At 36.9% G+C, this 17,363-nt stretch overlaps 1 protein-coding gene across 1 annotated transcript in view; it reads right to left on the bottom strand.

Moving 5' to 3' along the window:
- Positions 1-17,363, bottom strand: part of SEC63 (SEC63 homolog, protein translocation regulator) — a 63,698-nt gene that overhangs the window by 26,124 nt on the left and 20,211 nt on the right. Inside the window, exons 3-9 of the mRNA XM_055810212.1 lie at positions 16,887-17,001; positions 12,610-12,722; positions 9,879-9,940; positions 6,254-6,312; positions 5,578-5,628; positions 2,901-3,009; positions 343-437 (exon numbers count right to left, since the gene is read on the bottom strand). Coding sequence (XP_055666187.1) covers positions 343-437; positions 2,901-3,009; positions 5,578-5,628; positions 6,254-6,312; positions 9,879-9,940; positions 12,610-12,722; positions 16,887-17,001 — 604 coding nt within the window. The remainder of the gene's footprint in view (positions 1-342; positions 438-2,900; positions 3,010-5,577; positions 5,629-6,253; positions 6,313-9,878; positions 9,941-12,609; positions 12,723-16,886; positions 17,002-17,363) is intronic.

Consider the following 17,363-nt stretch of genomic DNA (forward strand, 5'->3'; position numbering starts at 1 on the left):
AGAACTTTATCAAATGGCAATCACCTCTTTATATCAGTACTCAAAATGTGTTAAGGACTGACACTCTTAATTCCCTATTTAGTTTATCCCTCCACAAAAACCCAACCCAGCAGTCTATATACTAAACTGAATCCATTTAAGCTAAGCATTATCACCAATAAATGTCATCTTTTAAAAAAATTAAATCAATCTAGCTTCTAATTCCTACTTCTGAAGGGATACAGTTGCATCTCAACAAAATTAATGCCTTTAGAACTTGAATTCTGTCTGCTAGTCACCTAGAAGTGCCATCTCTTTCTTCCCTTGATGGGGTCAATTATTTATATTCTTGATATAACGAACCTGTGGTATCTGAATGTTGTCTGCTGGTCTACTCGTAGCATCTTTGTTGTACTGAGGATCAAATTCAGATGCCCCTGCTAAAACCATGATAAGCCCTGCAAAGATAATCAGAGGCAGACAGAAAACGTCAGCAACATGCTAAGCCATGAGTGATTTCTTCAGAACCCTCAGCCATAAAACTTATTCCCACTCTTCCCCCAACCCCCATGAATATTCACATTCTCTATTTAGTGTGTCAGCTACTACTGCCACAGGAGGCAAGAACCAATGCCTGGTACAAGACAAAAAATGATCACTCAAAGATCCATTTTGCATGGCATCAAGTCCACCATTTGACTCAATGTCTTCACAAAAGCATCATTAGGCTTCTTTAGGACTGGTAGATGTCACTGCACAGCAGCTTGGCAACTACTGCATGCTCACAGAACCATTCCTCTCAGCAAATCATGTGCCTGCACCACCACCACAGCATGTGTACTGGAGGGGAAGGCAGGAAGGATAAAATTTCAAGTCAATTATCTGTTCAGTCAGCACTGAAAATTCACAAAAAAAAATTTCTTTTAATTATTAAAAAAGTAAATACCCCTGCAAACAAATCCCATGAAGATGGACTGCTCTCTTCCTAACATGATTAGGAAAATCCATGCTACCTCAAAACATTCTGTTGTGTAATTAAGATTAAAGACCTACACAATAGGATATTTTAGCCCATTATGAGCTTTCTGCTGATGAACACAGACCCCTCAGCCACAGACAGTAAGAGAATGCTCACTCCATCATTTGCTCCAGTTAAAATAATTTTCAGCAATACTCAAGCTGCTTTCTTAAATTTCGAGTGAGTCCTCTTCTGAGCAAGTTAAAGTTATTTTGGCCTCCTCGCAGGGGTGAATTCCAACTACTAACAACTAGTCAAGTTCCCTGAGCATCAATTTTCATTTCTATTCCCATTCTCAATTATCTATTTACTTCCTGAGCAGAGCATATTGAAGAGTTCCAGACAACTACAACTTCTTTCTTATTAAGATCAACAACTGTGGATCTTCAGGAAAGGGAAGTTTAAAAAAATCCGTTCATCCAGAACCCTAAATAAAACACCTAAAATAAGGCAAGTCATGCAGATTTTTCTCACCATTTCCCTAGCCTGGTTTGATTACATTTGCCCAGGCATAAACTGAGTTTTGGCACTGGTGCCTCACCACTGTGGGATTCACAACCAAGCAAAAGCCTTACTTGACCACTGTACAGTTTGTCTAAACCACCTCAGCTGCACAACAGACTTCAGTGGAAAAAAAACAACCTGCCTCTGACCCCAGGACTCCCTGAAAAGTGTTAAGACCTTAAATAAGGCCACTTAAACTTCGGGTTAACTTTTTAATCAGTCTGTAGGAGAGAAAAGGCAAGCTTCAAAGCTATGTTTCTCAGCAAGGTTCAACATGAAATAAACTACCGATGACAACAAGTTTGGAGAAAGAGACCAGAGTTTGCAGAGATCTCCCTAAACTTCTAAAGTAGTCTCACCTACTCTCCCACCCCTCCTTTCTCACCTACCTGTTTGGAGACAGGGAAAAGCATAACAGTACAAGGTGGAGAGCATAAACTGGTCTGAATTAATTCCACACACAAACCCACGTGTGCTGTGACTAGAAAGCTAACATATCTCCATATTCTTATCTCCTAGACCTCCTGGATTCCTTCTGTGAAGCATTTCTGTTCAGTAGGAAATAATGTATCAAGAGTGGGCTCCAGCAATGTTCCGGCAAATCTAAAGCAGAACAGTGCAATTCAAGGGAGTAAGAGAACACATTTATGAATCCTTTTCAGGGGTTTGGGAGGCTTTTTTATTCTGCTTTTCAATTGCTCACATTCAAGAGCACACATTCTAGTAAAATCTGATCTAGAACTAACTAGTACCATGCAAATTCTTCAGGCCCATGCTAGGCTCCAAACTGAAAGATCCAGTTCTGCACCAATACAATGTATTTACAGATTTCCGCAGAAAAAGTTTTTTTTTAAATCCCTTAGAAGTGAGCAGACAAGAAAAATAAGTATATCAAAAACTATAAACGAGTAACAAAGTAACAGGAAATTGATAGGGAGCAAAATTTTTCAATGGAAATTTAACTATGACATAACAAGTAAGCGTTTCTGGTTCTCTATTTCGTTCTTTGGTGATACAAAAAAATTTGTGACAGCCCCTAAGAAAATTCCCAAAGCCTATTTTGTTATGGTAACTGAAGAAAACACAGAGATAGAGGCTTCGCTCCTACTGGCCACACAGTGACTCAAGACTACGGGCTGATCAGCAAGTTTTTCCCAACTTACAAGATCTTTTAAAAAAAAAATAAAAATGCACAGACAGACATAAACATACATCTATGTTACCCCCTCTCCCAAATACTTAAGTCTTCACCTGCAACAAAACGAAGTTTTTAAAAACACTCCAAAAGAATCAGAAACATTATTTTAACCTAACAAAGGCTTATAAAGCAGAAGCATTTTAACATCGGATCAACATTTCCAGATGAACAAATCAACATTTCAAGACGCCTTTTACTTACGTTTCATGTCCATGTTCCGTGTTTTATAGACAAAATATGTATATATTTGAGTTGTCCGAATGAGAATCTGATCTCCACTATATCGTATTGATCGGTACCACCAGGAACCCTGAAACATTTAACAAAAAACAAAATTATGTCAGCTACGATAAAGCATTGAAACATCTGGAAAACATCTGAAACACTGAAAAAGCTGGATCATCCCATATGTCTGTTCACAACCAGGTAACTCAGCCCAGCCATTTTACCTACGTTACAGTTAAATGAATTTCAGAAAGGTGGGATACAAAAATTTTTTACACAAATTTCAAAAGCATACCAATATATTTATCTGAGAGCATTTGATGCTAAAAATTTTTAGATGATCTCTAGCTAGAGAACTCCCTGACATGCATGCACATACATATACACTGCTTAGTTTATTTTTGGTGGGGTTTTTAGTGAATCACTAAGCAGTAAATCCACCGAATTTACCACTTTCTACATACATAGTAACTCCTTACTGTGCAACTCAGCATTCAAATGAAATTCAGTTTAGAAAGAACAAGGCCAAACCAAGAACAAAGTGAGAGATTTATTCCACTGTAAGAAAATTTGCAAAAAATAATTTAAATTACCTAATCAGAAAATGCTTTTCAGAAGGGGAACCTGGCAGTGGTCCAGTACCCTTGCTGCAAATTTTCAAACCCCTATGCCTTCAGGTTGACAGAAAAAGTTTTCCAACCCTGGAGAAACACTCCAGTAATTCCCTCATTAACATTATACTAGTGACTTCAAATTATGAAACTCACTTTACTGTGATTGTACTCTATAACATATTTTTAGAAAAATGGTGTGCCGAGTTAGGAATTGCAGTCTGTTCATTAAACTCCTCCTTATAAGCAAAGCTCATTGACATGAGAAAAAACATCCAAGATAAACTTTACAATAGATTGAGATGTATCACAAGTGAAAAGTAACAAGCAGTAGTAAGTGATGTTTATCACTATTTAATTTAATAGCTAATAGTGGAAATTCCCCTACTACAGCAAGAACTTCAATTTACTTATTTGGGAAATACTCTAGGATTGGCTCCTCAATCTTTTTTTTTTTTTTTAATAAATCAGGTTTGATTCTTCTATAAATAGATGAACCCTGACACAACATAGTACAAAACTTTTTTTTTACAGTTTTTGTGCAGAAAAATTTAACTATAATCCCATAGCTATCAAATTTTTGTCCAGTATATGTAATGGAAGAAAAATATAACTATAGCCAGTCTACATGAAAGACGCTGCTTAACCGCTTTTGTAGCTACAGATAGTCTCTCTTGCCTCATGTACAGAACATTATTTAGGTCAGTAGAGGTCTAGGAAGAACTACGTATCAGTATTTTCCTTTTCTGTTGATCTGGATTCGAAGGGTAGAACTAGCCTTACTTTATTTTAGATGCCTGTCTGGGAGATACAATGACTACACTGTAGTTAAATTCAGCTTCTTTATTGATTCATAAAAGAGAAACAGGCCCATTAAAGCCATGAATCATCTTGTATGTCTACTTTAGAATGAAATGATAAAATAACTTGCTCCATAAAAATGACTATTCCTCTTCACTGACTACAAAAGAAATTTACAGTGACAAGTCTGAATGTACTGAATGCAGAAGTCTACATCTGGTATAGGGGCAAGAAGAGGCAGATTATTCTCTCCTGTGCTCAGGACATCTCTTCGTAGCAACAGAAAGGATGTTTACTTTCACTCGAGCTATGATAAACCTGACATAAATCACTAAAAGTACATGTATACAAAAAAGCCTCAACAAACACCAACTGAAACCAAAAAGGAAAGATAGGAAAACTGTGTCGACACTGTACCCTGGATTTTAGACTTCTTATTCAAGAACTTGTTGAAATCACCACAACTAACCTTCTACACTAAATCTACAATTATGCAAAAAGACTCTCAAAGAGAAGGCATACTGCCTGGCTGAGCCTCTGCACAGAGAGATGCAAGCAAGTTGCCAAGATCCCAGGGCACTTTTTCAAACGAGAATCTTCTTCCTTTCCAAGAGCATGAAGGTTTCTGGGTGTCAATTTTCTGAGTCTTTCTTCACGCCATACCCCAAATGCACAATTGCTGGAAAAGTGACATTGTTCAGAAACAATACTACAAGGCAAACCCAAGCCCTGAAATATCACTCACCTAGCAACTGATTTCTCACACAAAGGGCAGACACCTCGTGGTGTACAGAAGATCAGTAAAAACTGAAGTTATGAAAACAAAGGCAGCCAGGAAAAACAACAACCTGTTCCACATGCAGTAATCATTCTAGTACCACCAGCTACAGACATTTCAGTCTTGGCTCTACATGAACACCACTGAATATACTCAAGTTCATCACATCATACTCATTTTCACGTGATGACTGACAGAAGGTACAAGACAAGTTATATAACCCAGCTACATTTATATATACATATACCTATTTATATATACAGCAGCTAAATTTTTTTGCCATAACAAAATAATAACACACCCACACTAAAAAAAAAACAACCAAAAAAACACACACACCACAAAACAAAAAAGCTCAGTTGCTCACTCTCTCCCTGAAAGGCAAGAATGAGCAACTCTGTCTAAGAGAGCTTTGCTTACAGCTTGGTTACAGAGGGTAGAATATGAATTAGATAATACTTACCACAACAACTGGAAGAATAACCATAAATGCTAATCCATATACAAGCAAAACCTGAAGAAAAAATATGAAACATACTGCATTAGATACTTCTGTTAATGTCATTCTTGTTTAATCTTTATTCTAAAATACAGTCAAGCAGCATTACCACAAGCCTACTATAATGTAAGCTTATTGCATAATATCTGTCATTATTTCTGAGGAACAACTTACAAGTAATATAAACAGTTGGGCAGGTTTAAATAAGGAGTATCAGTTTAGTGCAAGTAATCTTTTAAATCATCCATGCATTGATGTAGGTGGGTTGGCAGGTAACTGATGCAGTGGACAGAGATGACTACTGCATTAAAAGAAATCAAGCAGGTAACCCAAATACCTTGCAGAAACAAATGCTACAGAAAAAACATTACAGCATTTCTAGCTAATCAAATGGAACTACAGAAATGCAGCAAACAAACAGTTCTACATGTATTTCCCTGCAACAGCAAACACACACTTTGTAGCAGGGATGACCACAGTACAACTTCGTTATCCTGAAATATGCTTCAAAGATGTGCATTTGGACCCAAGTATTATTACCTATGTGCTTAGACTAAAATGCACAGTATTAACCAGAAACATTTCAAGGTGAATACTTGGAACTCCACCTTAAAATCTTGAGCTAAGTAAGTTGACTCACCAAAATTGAATTTTTCTGATCCACAATCCAAGCTGGCAAAGCTATACCGAAGCTTGTAGCTGTAGAATGAAATTAGAGGAAATTCACTATAAGATATTAAGGAATTGTTCTGAAGTCACATTAAGTCTAAAAACCAAAAAAAAACCAATCCTCATGTGTATCACTTCAACAAGCAAAATTCAAACAGATTTAGCAAAATCAAAAAACAAATTAGAAAGACACTCAAGCGTGCAATAAAATAACAAGACTTAAATGCAACATCTGAAATATGAAAGATTTTAGCTTAACATATTGCAATAAAATAGATATGCAAGATTTATTAATATGTAAGAAAAGAGAAAGGTTTCACAGATGGAATGATTTATGCGTTTTGTTTTGCAGGGTTTTCAGCAGTTTAAATACATAGAGCTCAGTTAATACATGAGCTGCAAGAAAACTGTGCAAATGAATTCTATGGGAAAAGTTTTATTAGTTTGTAACTTCAGAAAAGTGTTCTAAGCTGTGTATTGTAAAAACAAAACTCTGCCAATTCAAATTCTTGTGTGATTGGCAAGAAAGAGAAAGGAACACTTTTCAATTCAAAAGGAGACAGGCTGCAGAAAATAGAAGACATGATTCTCTAACTATAACATTTACAGTACACAGACCCAAATACAGAATAGCATCAAACAGCTTGTCTGCAGACACTTTAGCAGTAATAAATTGAACTTCACAATTGCTACCTATTCCCACACTAAAAGTTCTAGGAAAACAAGAAAAAAAAAAAACAAACCACTTTACAAATTTCTAGGGCCTGTTTAAAAAACAAACAAACAAAACCAAAAAACATGCTTTCCTCAGTACTAGCACGTATCAGCGAGGAGTACTCCCTTAAATAAGGACAGGCTAGGATCTTCTATGTAGTTAGATACTACTGTCTATTAACAGATTGCGACAGACATCAATTCAGACAACCTACTGGTTATGCACAAGCCTAACATGACTTCTATGTAGTTAAGTTGGAAATTACTATTTGTGGAGACTCAAATTAAACATCTGACCAACTTAACCACACCTCAAGCTGAGGAGTTCAACAGAATAACACTCAGTAAATTAACCACAAGTCATAGGAAATGCCCTGCTCTGGAGAAGAGTCTGGAGACACTGCTGTCTGTGAATGGTTATGGATTTTTAGAAGAATCCACTAAAAATGTGTGTCTTTTACTGGTGATATCAATTCCAGTTTCCCACAGTATTTTTGACCTTTAGGATTTTAGCTTCAAACTGTTCCAGGAACAGAAGTAGTTCAGTACAAAGCTCCTCTTCTTCTGTTCTGAGAGTCTCCTTGCCCCTATCCATGCTCGCTGAGCTGAAGCATCAGCAAATACAAGGGAAAATAGTCTACTAAAACTGCCTTACATTAATAAAAGTATATTTTTCTGCTCTCCAGGTCCCCTCACCTACTTTTTACTCTTCAAAAGATTTTGCACATTCAGTATTTTACTTCTAGTAAACAAGTCCTGCCAAAGACAAGAATATCTTGCTTGCCTGCCTCTAACTTCCATGCTGCTTCGGTTGGGTGGACACAAATACTGCTTGCTGTTCCTTTGTGCTGGGCACAGAGGGTGGGATGGACCTCATGTAACTTGGTTTAGACATGTCTAACGCCAGATGTGCTTCACCTTATCCCAGAATATACCTCTACAAGGGACTGTCTCCAGTCCTTAACTACACAGAACTGGAAAACTTAGAGTGCATAGCTTGGATACAAATTTTACACTACTGGTATATAAATGAAAAGAAGATGAATTTCACTAAATTAGAAAGCTTCTCACACTTCAATGTGGAACAAGGTTACAGAAAAGAGGATGGGAGAGAGAAAATTCCAGGCTTCTGCCCACCATTCAGATGAACAATAAGAGACCTAGAAGCAAAGCAGGTAACTCCAGTTCCACTGTAGACTGAGTTCAAGTTTCAGAAGCGCAGGAGGCATCACACTTATAGTACGAAGTGCTACCCTACCAAAGGGTTCATTCATTTCACCCTCTGGGAAACCACAGTCCCTTAAGTTTGTGAAAGCAATCTGAGCCAACTACACAAGGATGTTCATGCCTTTAAAGTCTCAGCTTTTAGCTTTTCAAGTCACAGCTTCAGGTCCATTCAAGGACACAGACACACCGCCTAACTTGAAATCCTATGCCTTGGCAACACTAAGTTATTAGTTCACGGATGCAAAAAACAGTTTAGCATCAGGAAAGGTCCTAAGCAAGCTATTTCTGCATATATACCAGACTAAAATTTACAGTACCATTTTGCTGATACTGTGATAGCATTTCTGAAGCAAGATGTTATTTTCATTTTGAAGCAAGAGGGAAAGATTCCTCCTACTTGAGTGGCTAGGAAACCAAGAGAAGCTAGGAACTGAAAGAAATTTCCTATGCTATAAAACACTGTGGTTAAGGAAAGCGAACCACCACTTTAGTGCATCAGAAATGCCTTTGTCAGGCTATGGTTTAGTTGGCATTGTTGGTTTTTTTTGAAGGGAGAGGGAAGATTGTTTCTTTGAAACACTAGTTCAGGGGCTGGGAGGGGGTCCCTTTTAAAATTTCCCATGTTGGATGGATCCAAGTCAGAAGAAGAATTTCCAGCACAGATTTCCCTCACATCATCCTGTAATTTCACAACTGGGTCACAAATCCCATTTATTACTCCCAAGCTGTCCTTAACTCATTCCACACAGATATGTAGTATAACTCAGTCCCACAAACTGCAAGGCATCAGCAAGCAGAGATCTATGGAAGCCTGTCCTAACAGATGGCAAGTTTCCTTTTTGCTTGTAATGAGTATTAGAAGCAGCTAGAAACACACAATATTCTTCCTCACAATTAGTCCACTTAAACAGTCACAAAGATATTTTACAAGCAACTCACCAACTGCAAACAGGAGGGAAAAATATCTATTGACTTTCAGTCTTAAAATTATTTCAGTTTGGATCATCTACTGTAAAACTTAAATGCACCATCATCAGGATTATTTTCAGGTAGCTACCTGCCCAGGAACAATCTAGCAGCACAGGGATAACCACCAGGACTTCTCAAGATGAAGGTGGCATAGAGCTACGTTTAAATAGCACTGCTTCCAGCAAATGGAAGGCAGATGTGTATGTAGTATTTACGTAAATAGATACATATCCTCACATACATCCCTTTGAAGTGTGTTTATTGCATTATGGCTAGTTGGTAATTTTTCAATATACATCTATATTATCTGATCATAAATACTAAGAAATGCTTAACATTGACCAGTTTCTGATGTGTATTATTCTATTTTTCACTTATACCTCCTTTTAACATTGGCAAGTCTCTCTACTGACTGAAGCTGACTAATTAAAAAAAAATACCCTTCCCTCTTTTCCCCCTGCCAATGAGAAGTTTGAGAAAAGTGAAAGCAAACTCTTTCCTGCCTTTCCCTCCCACCACCACCCCAGAATCAGTTTCACAAGCAAAGAATGTATTGGATGCATGGCTTCAAATCACAGGAAAAAGTTATTCTATATATATGAAGATCTCAGTGTTTCTTGAAAGATCTGATATTATATAGCTCAATGTACAGAAGTTACAGGACTTCCATCATTCGTAACTGTTACCTTGTGGTCCATCTGGATTACCAAATTCTTCCCAATTTTTTCGTGATTCTTCATCAGTTAAGCTAATTTCAAGAAGAGATATTAAGTTAATACAGAAGTAAAGACATTCCTCTAAAAATCATTAACATACAGAAACTTTAAAATGTGCCATTTGTACTATCCTTCAGAGACAGTTGGCAAGCTAAACCAATTCTGCTATTGTTTGTATGAAATCTGATATGAAACAATACTGCTATGTTCCTTCATGATACACAGGTGAATTCTTTTTGCACTCCGACAGCAAAAAAAAAAAAATCAAGACACAGAGAGCATGCCCTTGTACAGGAGGTGGAACAATCACATCTCCTTTTCATGAGAGTGACCGCGTACCCATCCAGCAAAGAGTACTTTCAAAATCTGTTGTACCGTAACCTGACATTGAAAGACAAAGGTTGAAAATATCTTTTTTTTAGAAGGAAGGAGAATATGCAAGATGAGCTGATGCAGCAGAAATTGTCCATATGGACTTTTAATTCTCTTATCCTAGACTTTTAGCCTTTGATGGCATGGTGTTTGGTTGGTTGGTTGTTTTTCCTGGAACTCCCTAATTTCATATTTAAGAATAGAGAAAAAAATAAAGCCACCACCTCCTAAATCTTACAGTTGCTATGCCTGTTCCGTAATGACAGTTTCTTGGCAATAATATACCACCTCAAACAGACTCCCTATTACTAGAAGGCAGAATACTGCTTTAGGAAACAGAACAAGGCATTTACTATACAGATTTTGTCTCACACAAGAAACCCAGTGAATAAGACATCTCCTGATCATTTCCAAGTCTCACATTTGTTAACAAGCAGACTCACTGAATGGGTAGCTTTTACATTCTTTCAAGACAGCATGGCCAAGAAATTTCACCACTGTTTACTTCAAGATATGCATCTGTCACAGCCCTTGTACTAGCATATGAAGTATCAAATTGTATCACCAAGCATTTGAGCACTAGCTTGCAAAGCAAAGTAGTGAGCTGTTTCAGGAGTTCAGAAAGCAATACCAGAATATCCTATGGAAAAGACTCATAGTAATGCAGATGGTGTTTAAGCAGAAAGTATGATTTCAAAACCATTCAAGTGATCACGGCATTGGTTCTCCTCACCTCAGCCCAAAAAGGACTCTCAAGCAGTCAGCAAGGTCAATCACATAGACAATTGATTTAAAAGCAGAAATCACCAACTTGCTAGGTTCCTTGATGATGTGACTGACCCAATAAATTCCTACAATGGAAGAAAGCTCAGAGGGGATGGGCAAGGGCGATGCACCGGGAAGCTCAGACTGACCATAGTAACTCACCACAGCTGCTGCAAAGAAGCTGACACTGTCTCACCACAAAAGCGGACCAGAGGGTGATCTTTGTTTTAGATACACATCAACATGTGATTAGATCAACTAACTGATGCTCTAAATGTTTCCCTCGAGTGCACTGGGAAACTATGAATGTCTCCTCAAGCTTGCAAGACCAACATGGGGCAAGTACATACCTGGCTCAGCCCAACACAGTATAAAAACTAGACAACTAGCGAAAGAATTTTGAAAGGAGCAGTGGGCTTGAGCTGGCTTCAGCCCACATGTCTTCCCAGCACCTGGGGACACCCAGCATTGTGTCACTGAGTGTATCAGAGAGACCAGCAACAGGAATTACATTGGTATTGTGACTGAACTGTGTATTGAAATTCCTGTATTTTGCAAAGCCTAACTTTGTTTGTGGTAAACATTTGTTAAATGTTTGTGGGTTTAGTATACTTTGTAGCACCCTGCTAAATCAGAAATTGAATGTAACATCAAATGTCTTCAGATAAACAAATTTGGTATTAAACTTTACAAGCTCCACATGTGGAATATCTAATAGAACCAGGTCAGAGACTATTGGACTCTGACAAATTATCATCTAGAGTAGAAAAGAATATAAAGGTGTATTAACATTCTGTGTATGAACAGAATTAGAAAACCTAAACCCTCATCTTTACTATGGAAAAACTCAATAAAAAGGGACATCCTTTACACCAAATTCTAATATTAGACATCAACTCTCAAAAAAAAAAAAAAATCACATACACAAAACCAAAAAACACTATAAGCAGAGATAAGGCCAAAAAATACTCTGGAGGAAAAGAGGATTTGAGGATTCAGCTTTCAAAAACTACATAGGTAACATGACACAACCACCCAGTAAAAAATCAGGACTGCAAGGCAAGGCGAGTGCAAATGAAAGGCGTGCGGGGGAGCCAAGAGAAAACTGAGTCAGAACCAAACTGAAATATCTTTATCGCTATATGGGAACAGAGTTAAAATAGGATCTCTTACTCTTTGGTTTTATCACCAGGCAAAATGAACAGTGTGTTTATTTTCTAAACCATGCTTCACAATTGCTGCGACAGGGCTGACTGGTTAAAAACTGCAACACCCATTTTGTTCTCTATCATCTTGAAAGATTTAATACTGGAAACACTTTTCCTAGCTGACATAGAAGTTTAATACAAAAATCTAACAGTATTCTCACAGTTACTAAACAATTAAATTATCCTTCCTAACTTGTACAAAGCAAATATGCACTGAACTGAGACATGTTTTGACTTTTGTTACATATCTAAACACGTTTTTCCTGGCTGCTTAAGTCATCCCTGCTATTACCTTAAAGGTTTCCTTCCCCATAATATCAAGTTCCCATTTTTTATAGACAAAAAAAGAAACTTACGCTGCATAGGCCTTAGCAATCCTCATGAACATAACTTCATCTCCTCCTTTATCTGGGTGGTATTTGAGCGATAGTGCACGGTACTGCTTCCTAATTTCCGATATACTTGCTCCCTTAAAAAGAAAATTTCTGAGTTTATTAATAAATTCTTAAATCAAATCCATTATTCTATATCTATATTCTAAACACGTTGTGAGATATTTCTCCGAATCATTCACTGAAGAATTATACTCTAATATATGATCATGAAACTACATATGTATTTCATGGAAACATCATTTTATTATTTTTCTAATAACATTTTTATAAACATTATATTTTTAAATCAAGTCAGAAGTCACAGTCTAACCAAAAGATATGAAGGTGACTGGGTTGGGTTTTTTTCCTGGATTACTTTGTTCATCCACCTATAGGAAAAAAAAAAATAAGGTCTTCTTATCTGTTTCACAAATCTTATCTTTTCCTAAACATATGCATGAATACAAGGAATTCTCACTTGCAATATACTTCTATTTAAGTAAGAGTTCATAGATCAGGTATGATGGTTCACTTGTAGCTTGTAGGCAGAAATAAATCTGTCAGTCACCAGGAACAGTGGATTACCCTGCCACTTAAGAATACCTTTGACTAGAATTATCGTACCCATGAATTATTTCAAACTTCTTGAACAAAGGGAATACATTACCTCTACCTGAGAAAGAGACTGATTTTTATTCCACTACAGCACTTCATAGTAAATGCAGACAAAGTTTTTCTAGTACACTGTTAAGTTTCACAGAACCATTACCACTGGACTTTCCAACATTTTGTGACAGAGGCCTGGCATGCTGACCTTAACTGTGTAACAAACACAAAGAAGTTATTTAAAGATGATGGTACTGTTTCAATAAATTTAAACCAGAAATTAAACTAACCTGAGGCTTCATTTGCTGTTACTTTATCTGTCTTTATACAATGTGTCTATCATTTTCCAACACTATTTTTCAACAGCATGCCTGCCTCATTTAATGCATAGGATGAATTTACTCCATAATAAATTAGACTTCAAGCAAAAACAGCCATTTCAGATGAAGATCAATCTTGAAGTGATCTATCTTCACACCCATCCCTTCATCCCCCTTGTAACATCTCTGACTAATTCAGCTTGTCCTTAGGACAACATACTCCATTCCTTTATCAACAGATGAAGAATGTCGGATGAGTAGCAGAAGCTAGAAAGTATGTGTGGAGGGGGGTGAGAGGGAAATTAGGTTGCTGGAGAGGAGATGGGTCTTCACGGCTCACATGAGTGCTGCCCATAAAAAGAAAAGATCCCCATTTTTTCTCTCTCTGCCACAGAGGGTGCATTGATCCCCAATAAGCTGATGACAAACTTTCTATTTATCATTAATTGCTTATTCCTCATTTTCAAAAGCCAGGCTACAGAGATTAGGCCTGACTTACAGAAACACTTAGTACCCTAGGATAGTTGGTATCAGTCAGCGCTTTGCGTGAAACACAAAGCTCCCCTGTATTAACTACTTGCACAAAAAGAATTAAGGCCCCAGTTGTCTGTCTTTATTATTTTGAAATTATTTTTTAACTAATTATTTTTAAAAAATAAATATTATCTGTACTTTGTTTTGAACTTCATCTTTATGCCTTGGATCACACCTCTGAAATGGCAGTAAGGATACTTAATAAATCAGTAGTAACATCAAAGTGCCTTATGTATTAGTGAATTTAAGTGATGTGCTCCAAAAAAAAGCTATTCTGTTGACGCAGAAGGCTTGGACACAACTTATACAACCAATGTGATCAAGTTAGTGCCGCTTTATTAAGGGATACACAGTAGTTTATACTCTACAGGTGCTATTCATAGACCCACACCAATTTATACCCCCAGCTAAAAATACAGCTGCTACACAGGCTTTGTTATGTAAAAGGCGAGAGGTTAAAACTACTCGTTCACATGCTTCCACCTCCCTTATGATTGGTCCCGGTGTGGTGCCCACACGCTGCTCCCCCCTTGTGCAGGCATCCTGTTTTTTCTCATCTTTCTGTCCAACTCTCTTATCTCTCTGTGAATACACAGTTTCTTTGTCTCCCTTGGCCTTGCATATGACCTTCACAACACCTGCAGCTTGTTAGAGCTGCAGCCTGTTATTACAACCAAGTTATTTGGTCTGGATTGCTCATAATATGCCCGTTTTCTTCCAGCCACTTCACACTATTCTATGTTCAAAATAAAGTGCTGATACTATATATAAAATAAAGGTGCATGTACATTATCTGGACTTTGTGTTGTGATTCTCCTTTGCAGAAAAAAGCCTCTTGTTGTAAGTTGATATGCTAACATAAGATAAAAAAATTATCTTGGCCACAGTCTGAATGCAAGGAAGCAAATGAATTATTGTGTACCAAGTCTTTCAAGTGTTTGCACCTGCGACTTCTTTTCTTTTAGTTTGGATTTTTGTTTTTTGAACAGCAACAATTCCATTATCTTGCAACACTTCCAACATCTGTATCACTTCAACATCAGCAGGGCTGGAAACAATGCTAAAGGTTCCACTTTGATGGTAACAGAAGAAAGCTGTTAACTTTCATGTAGTCTGAACTACAAGTTTTCCAAGGGGATTGAGCAGACATCATCTGATAGCACAGAAATACGTAAAACAAACACAATCTGAAACATTGGACTACTTCAAGCCCTACTTCAACTTATCTATCTTCACACCCATCTCTTCTTCCTCCTTGTAACATCTCTGGCTTTAATTCAGCTTATCTTTGTGACATATATGCTCCATCCCTCTATCAGTTCTTGAAGCATTTCAGTATTGGTTACATTGGTACATTGGTAACATTAAGTTACAATTCACTACATACATACTTTTTTCCTCTCAGAGTTGTTACTCATAGAAATTTGCCAAAGATGACAAAAGACAATCCTCTGATGACCTAATCCCTAGCCTGATTTGTTTAAACAAAGTTAACCCAGATATATGAACATTTAAACTGCACGGTTACAACAGATACCATTCAGTATAAAAACTTAGCCTGCTCCTGTGCATCAGTGAGAGAACACAAGTCAGCAATTAAGCATTAACAGAGGAACTGAGCAGAGGTTGAATTTAAACAACTTTCCTCCGCACATGACAGGCAGATCTCGTTCTACCTGTCTGGCTAGAAATAGGCTAGACTCATCTGCTATAATGGCTTTCCTAGGGTAGTAAAGCAGTACTAGTGATGCCTATTTTTATGCTGACAAGCCACATCACTAATGGCAGCAGATATGTTTGTTAATGTTCATATACATATTAAGCTCTCCCACACTATCAAAATATGTCAGGTTTAATCAAAACAAGTACATTCAAAGTTCCTCCATATTCTTGTGCTGAGATGTTTCCACAGTGTACTACTTCAGACTGGAGAGTAAAACATATCTCAGAATTCAGAACTGAAAAGATGACTCTACTGTTATTCAGAAGAGGAGCTTTGTAACAGGAAATAATTAACATAAGCAGGATTTGCTCAAGGTATTGTGATTAAGAGACGAGTTTGATGAGGCTAAGTAAGAGTTTAGGGGATGTCCGAAGGTCTATGTGTCACCTTGGAATATATAACTTATGTTTATTTATATTGAAGGTCTGATTCAAAATGAAGTACTGCATCTGTTTTCTAGATAAACACTACATTGGTTTTTTTCCAATTTAATAAACCAATTGGCTGGTATCACTATTTAGAATTTGTTGTTTGCATTCACAGATACAACAGATTCAAGGTAACCTTTATTACATCAAAATGTGCATCACCAACACCCTTTAGTGAAATCTTTCATTTTAGAAGAGAAATACTCCTGTACAACTGTAAATCAAATTAATCTGCACTCTTGTTTATACAGTTCATTCAGCAGCATCCCTAAAAATCACTATGGAGAAAGTTTTCACAGGGCAAAGCAGAATGACTTTTTTGTTTTCCTGTACCAAGCAAGGAAAACAACAGAACAAGATTCAAAACAGGAAGAAAAAAAAACAAAACCCACCTCACTATATTAAGTCAGTCATTAGAATTTTGAAGGAGTTAGATATGAAAGTTACAAATTAGTAAGATATAGGCAAAGAATATCTAACAACTGACTTTGCAATATGCAGCAGCAACTTTCAGGTGCCAAAAAAAGAACAAAAACACATTCACTAAAGTTAAGTGATTTTGTTTAAAAAAAAAAAAAGTCTTAAATTTGACCTCTAGGCACAGAATATAGTTATACTAGTAGACTCATGAAAGATGCTATTACTTACAGGATCCAAATGTAAAACCTCATAAGGGTTGTATTCTTGATACTCTCGGTCTGTTTTGGAAACTTTGTATGCAAGAAACAAAAATAATGCCCAGCCAGCAAGGAGGACTATTTTCCTGTTTGGAAGAAAGAATTTTTTTAATGGATAAATCCACTAGCTCTAGTATAATTCTACAAGTAACATAAGAAGCCATTTGATACCAGTCTTCAAGCAACAATATTAAAATAACGAGAAATATTAAAGAGATTCTGAAGCAGGTATTCCAGTTATAATACCACTTTTGACACAGATGAGACAGCTGCTCTGACTTCTATTTATCTTCTCGCCTTTTTTTATTATAATAACAGCAAGCTACTATCAACGAAGACTTTTTCCATTCTTTAACTGTCTGTCTGCAGCAGGTATACAATAGTATTTCCTATTTTTAAAGGATGACTTTAACCTGATCCTAGACCAAGTAATGTTAAAAAACCAACA

Source organism: Falco peregrinus, chromosome 7 (assembly GCF_023634155.1).
Source record: "Falco peregrinus isolate bFalPer1 chromosome 7, bFalPer1.pri, whole genome shotgun sequence".
Classification (NCBI taxonomy): Eukaryota; Metazoa; Chordata; class Aves; order Falconiformes; family Falconidae; genus Falco; species Falco peregrinus.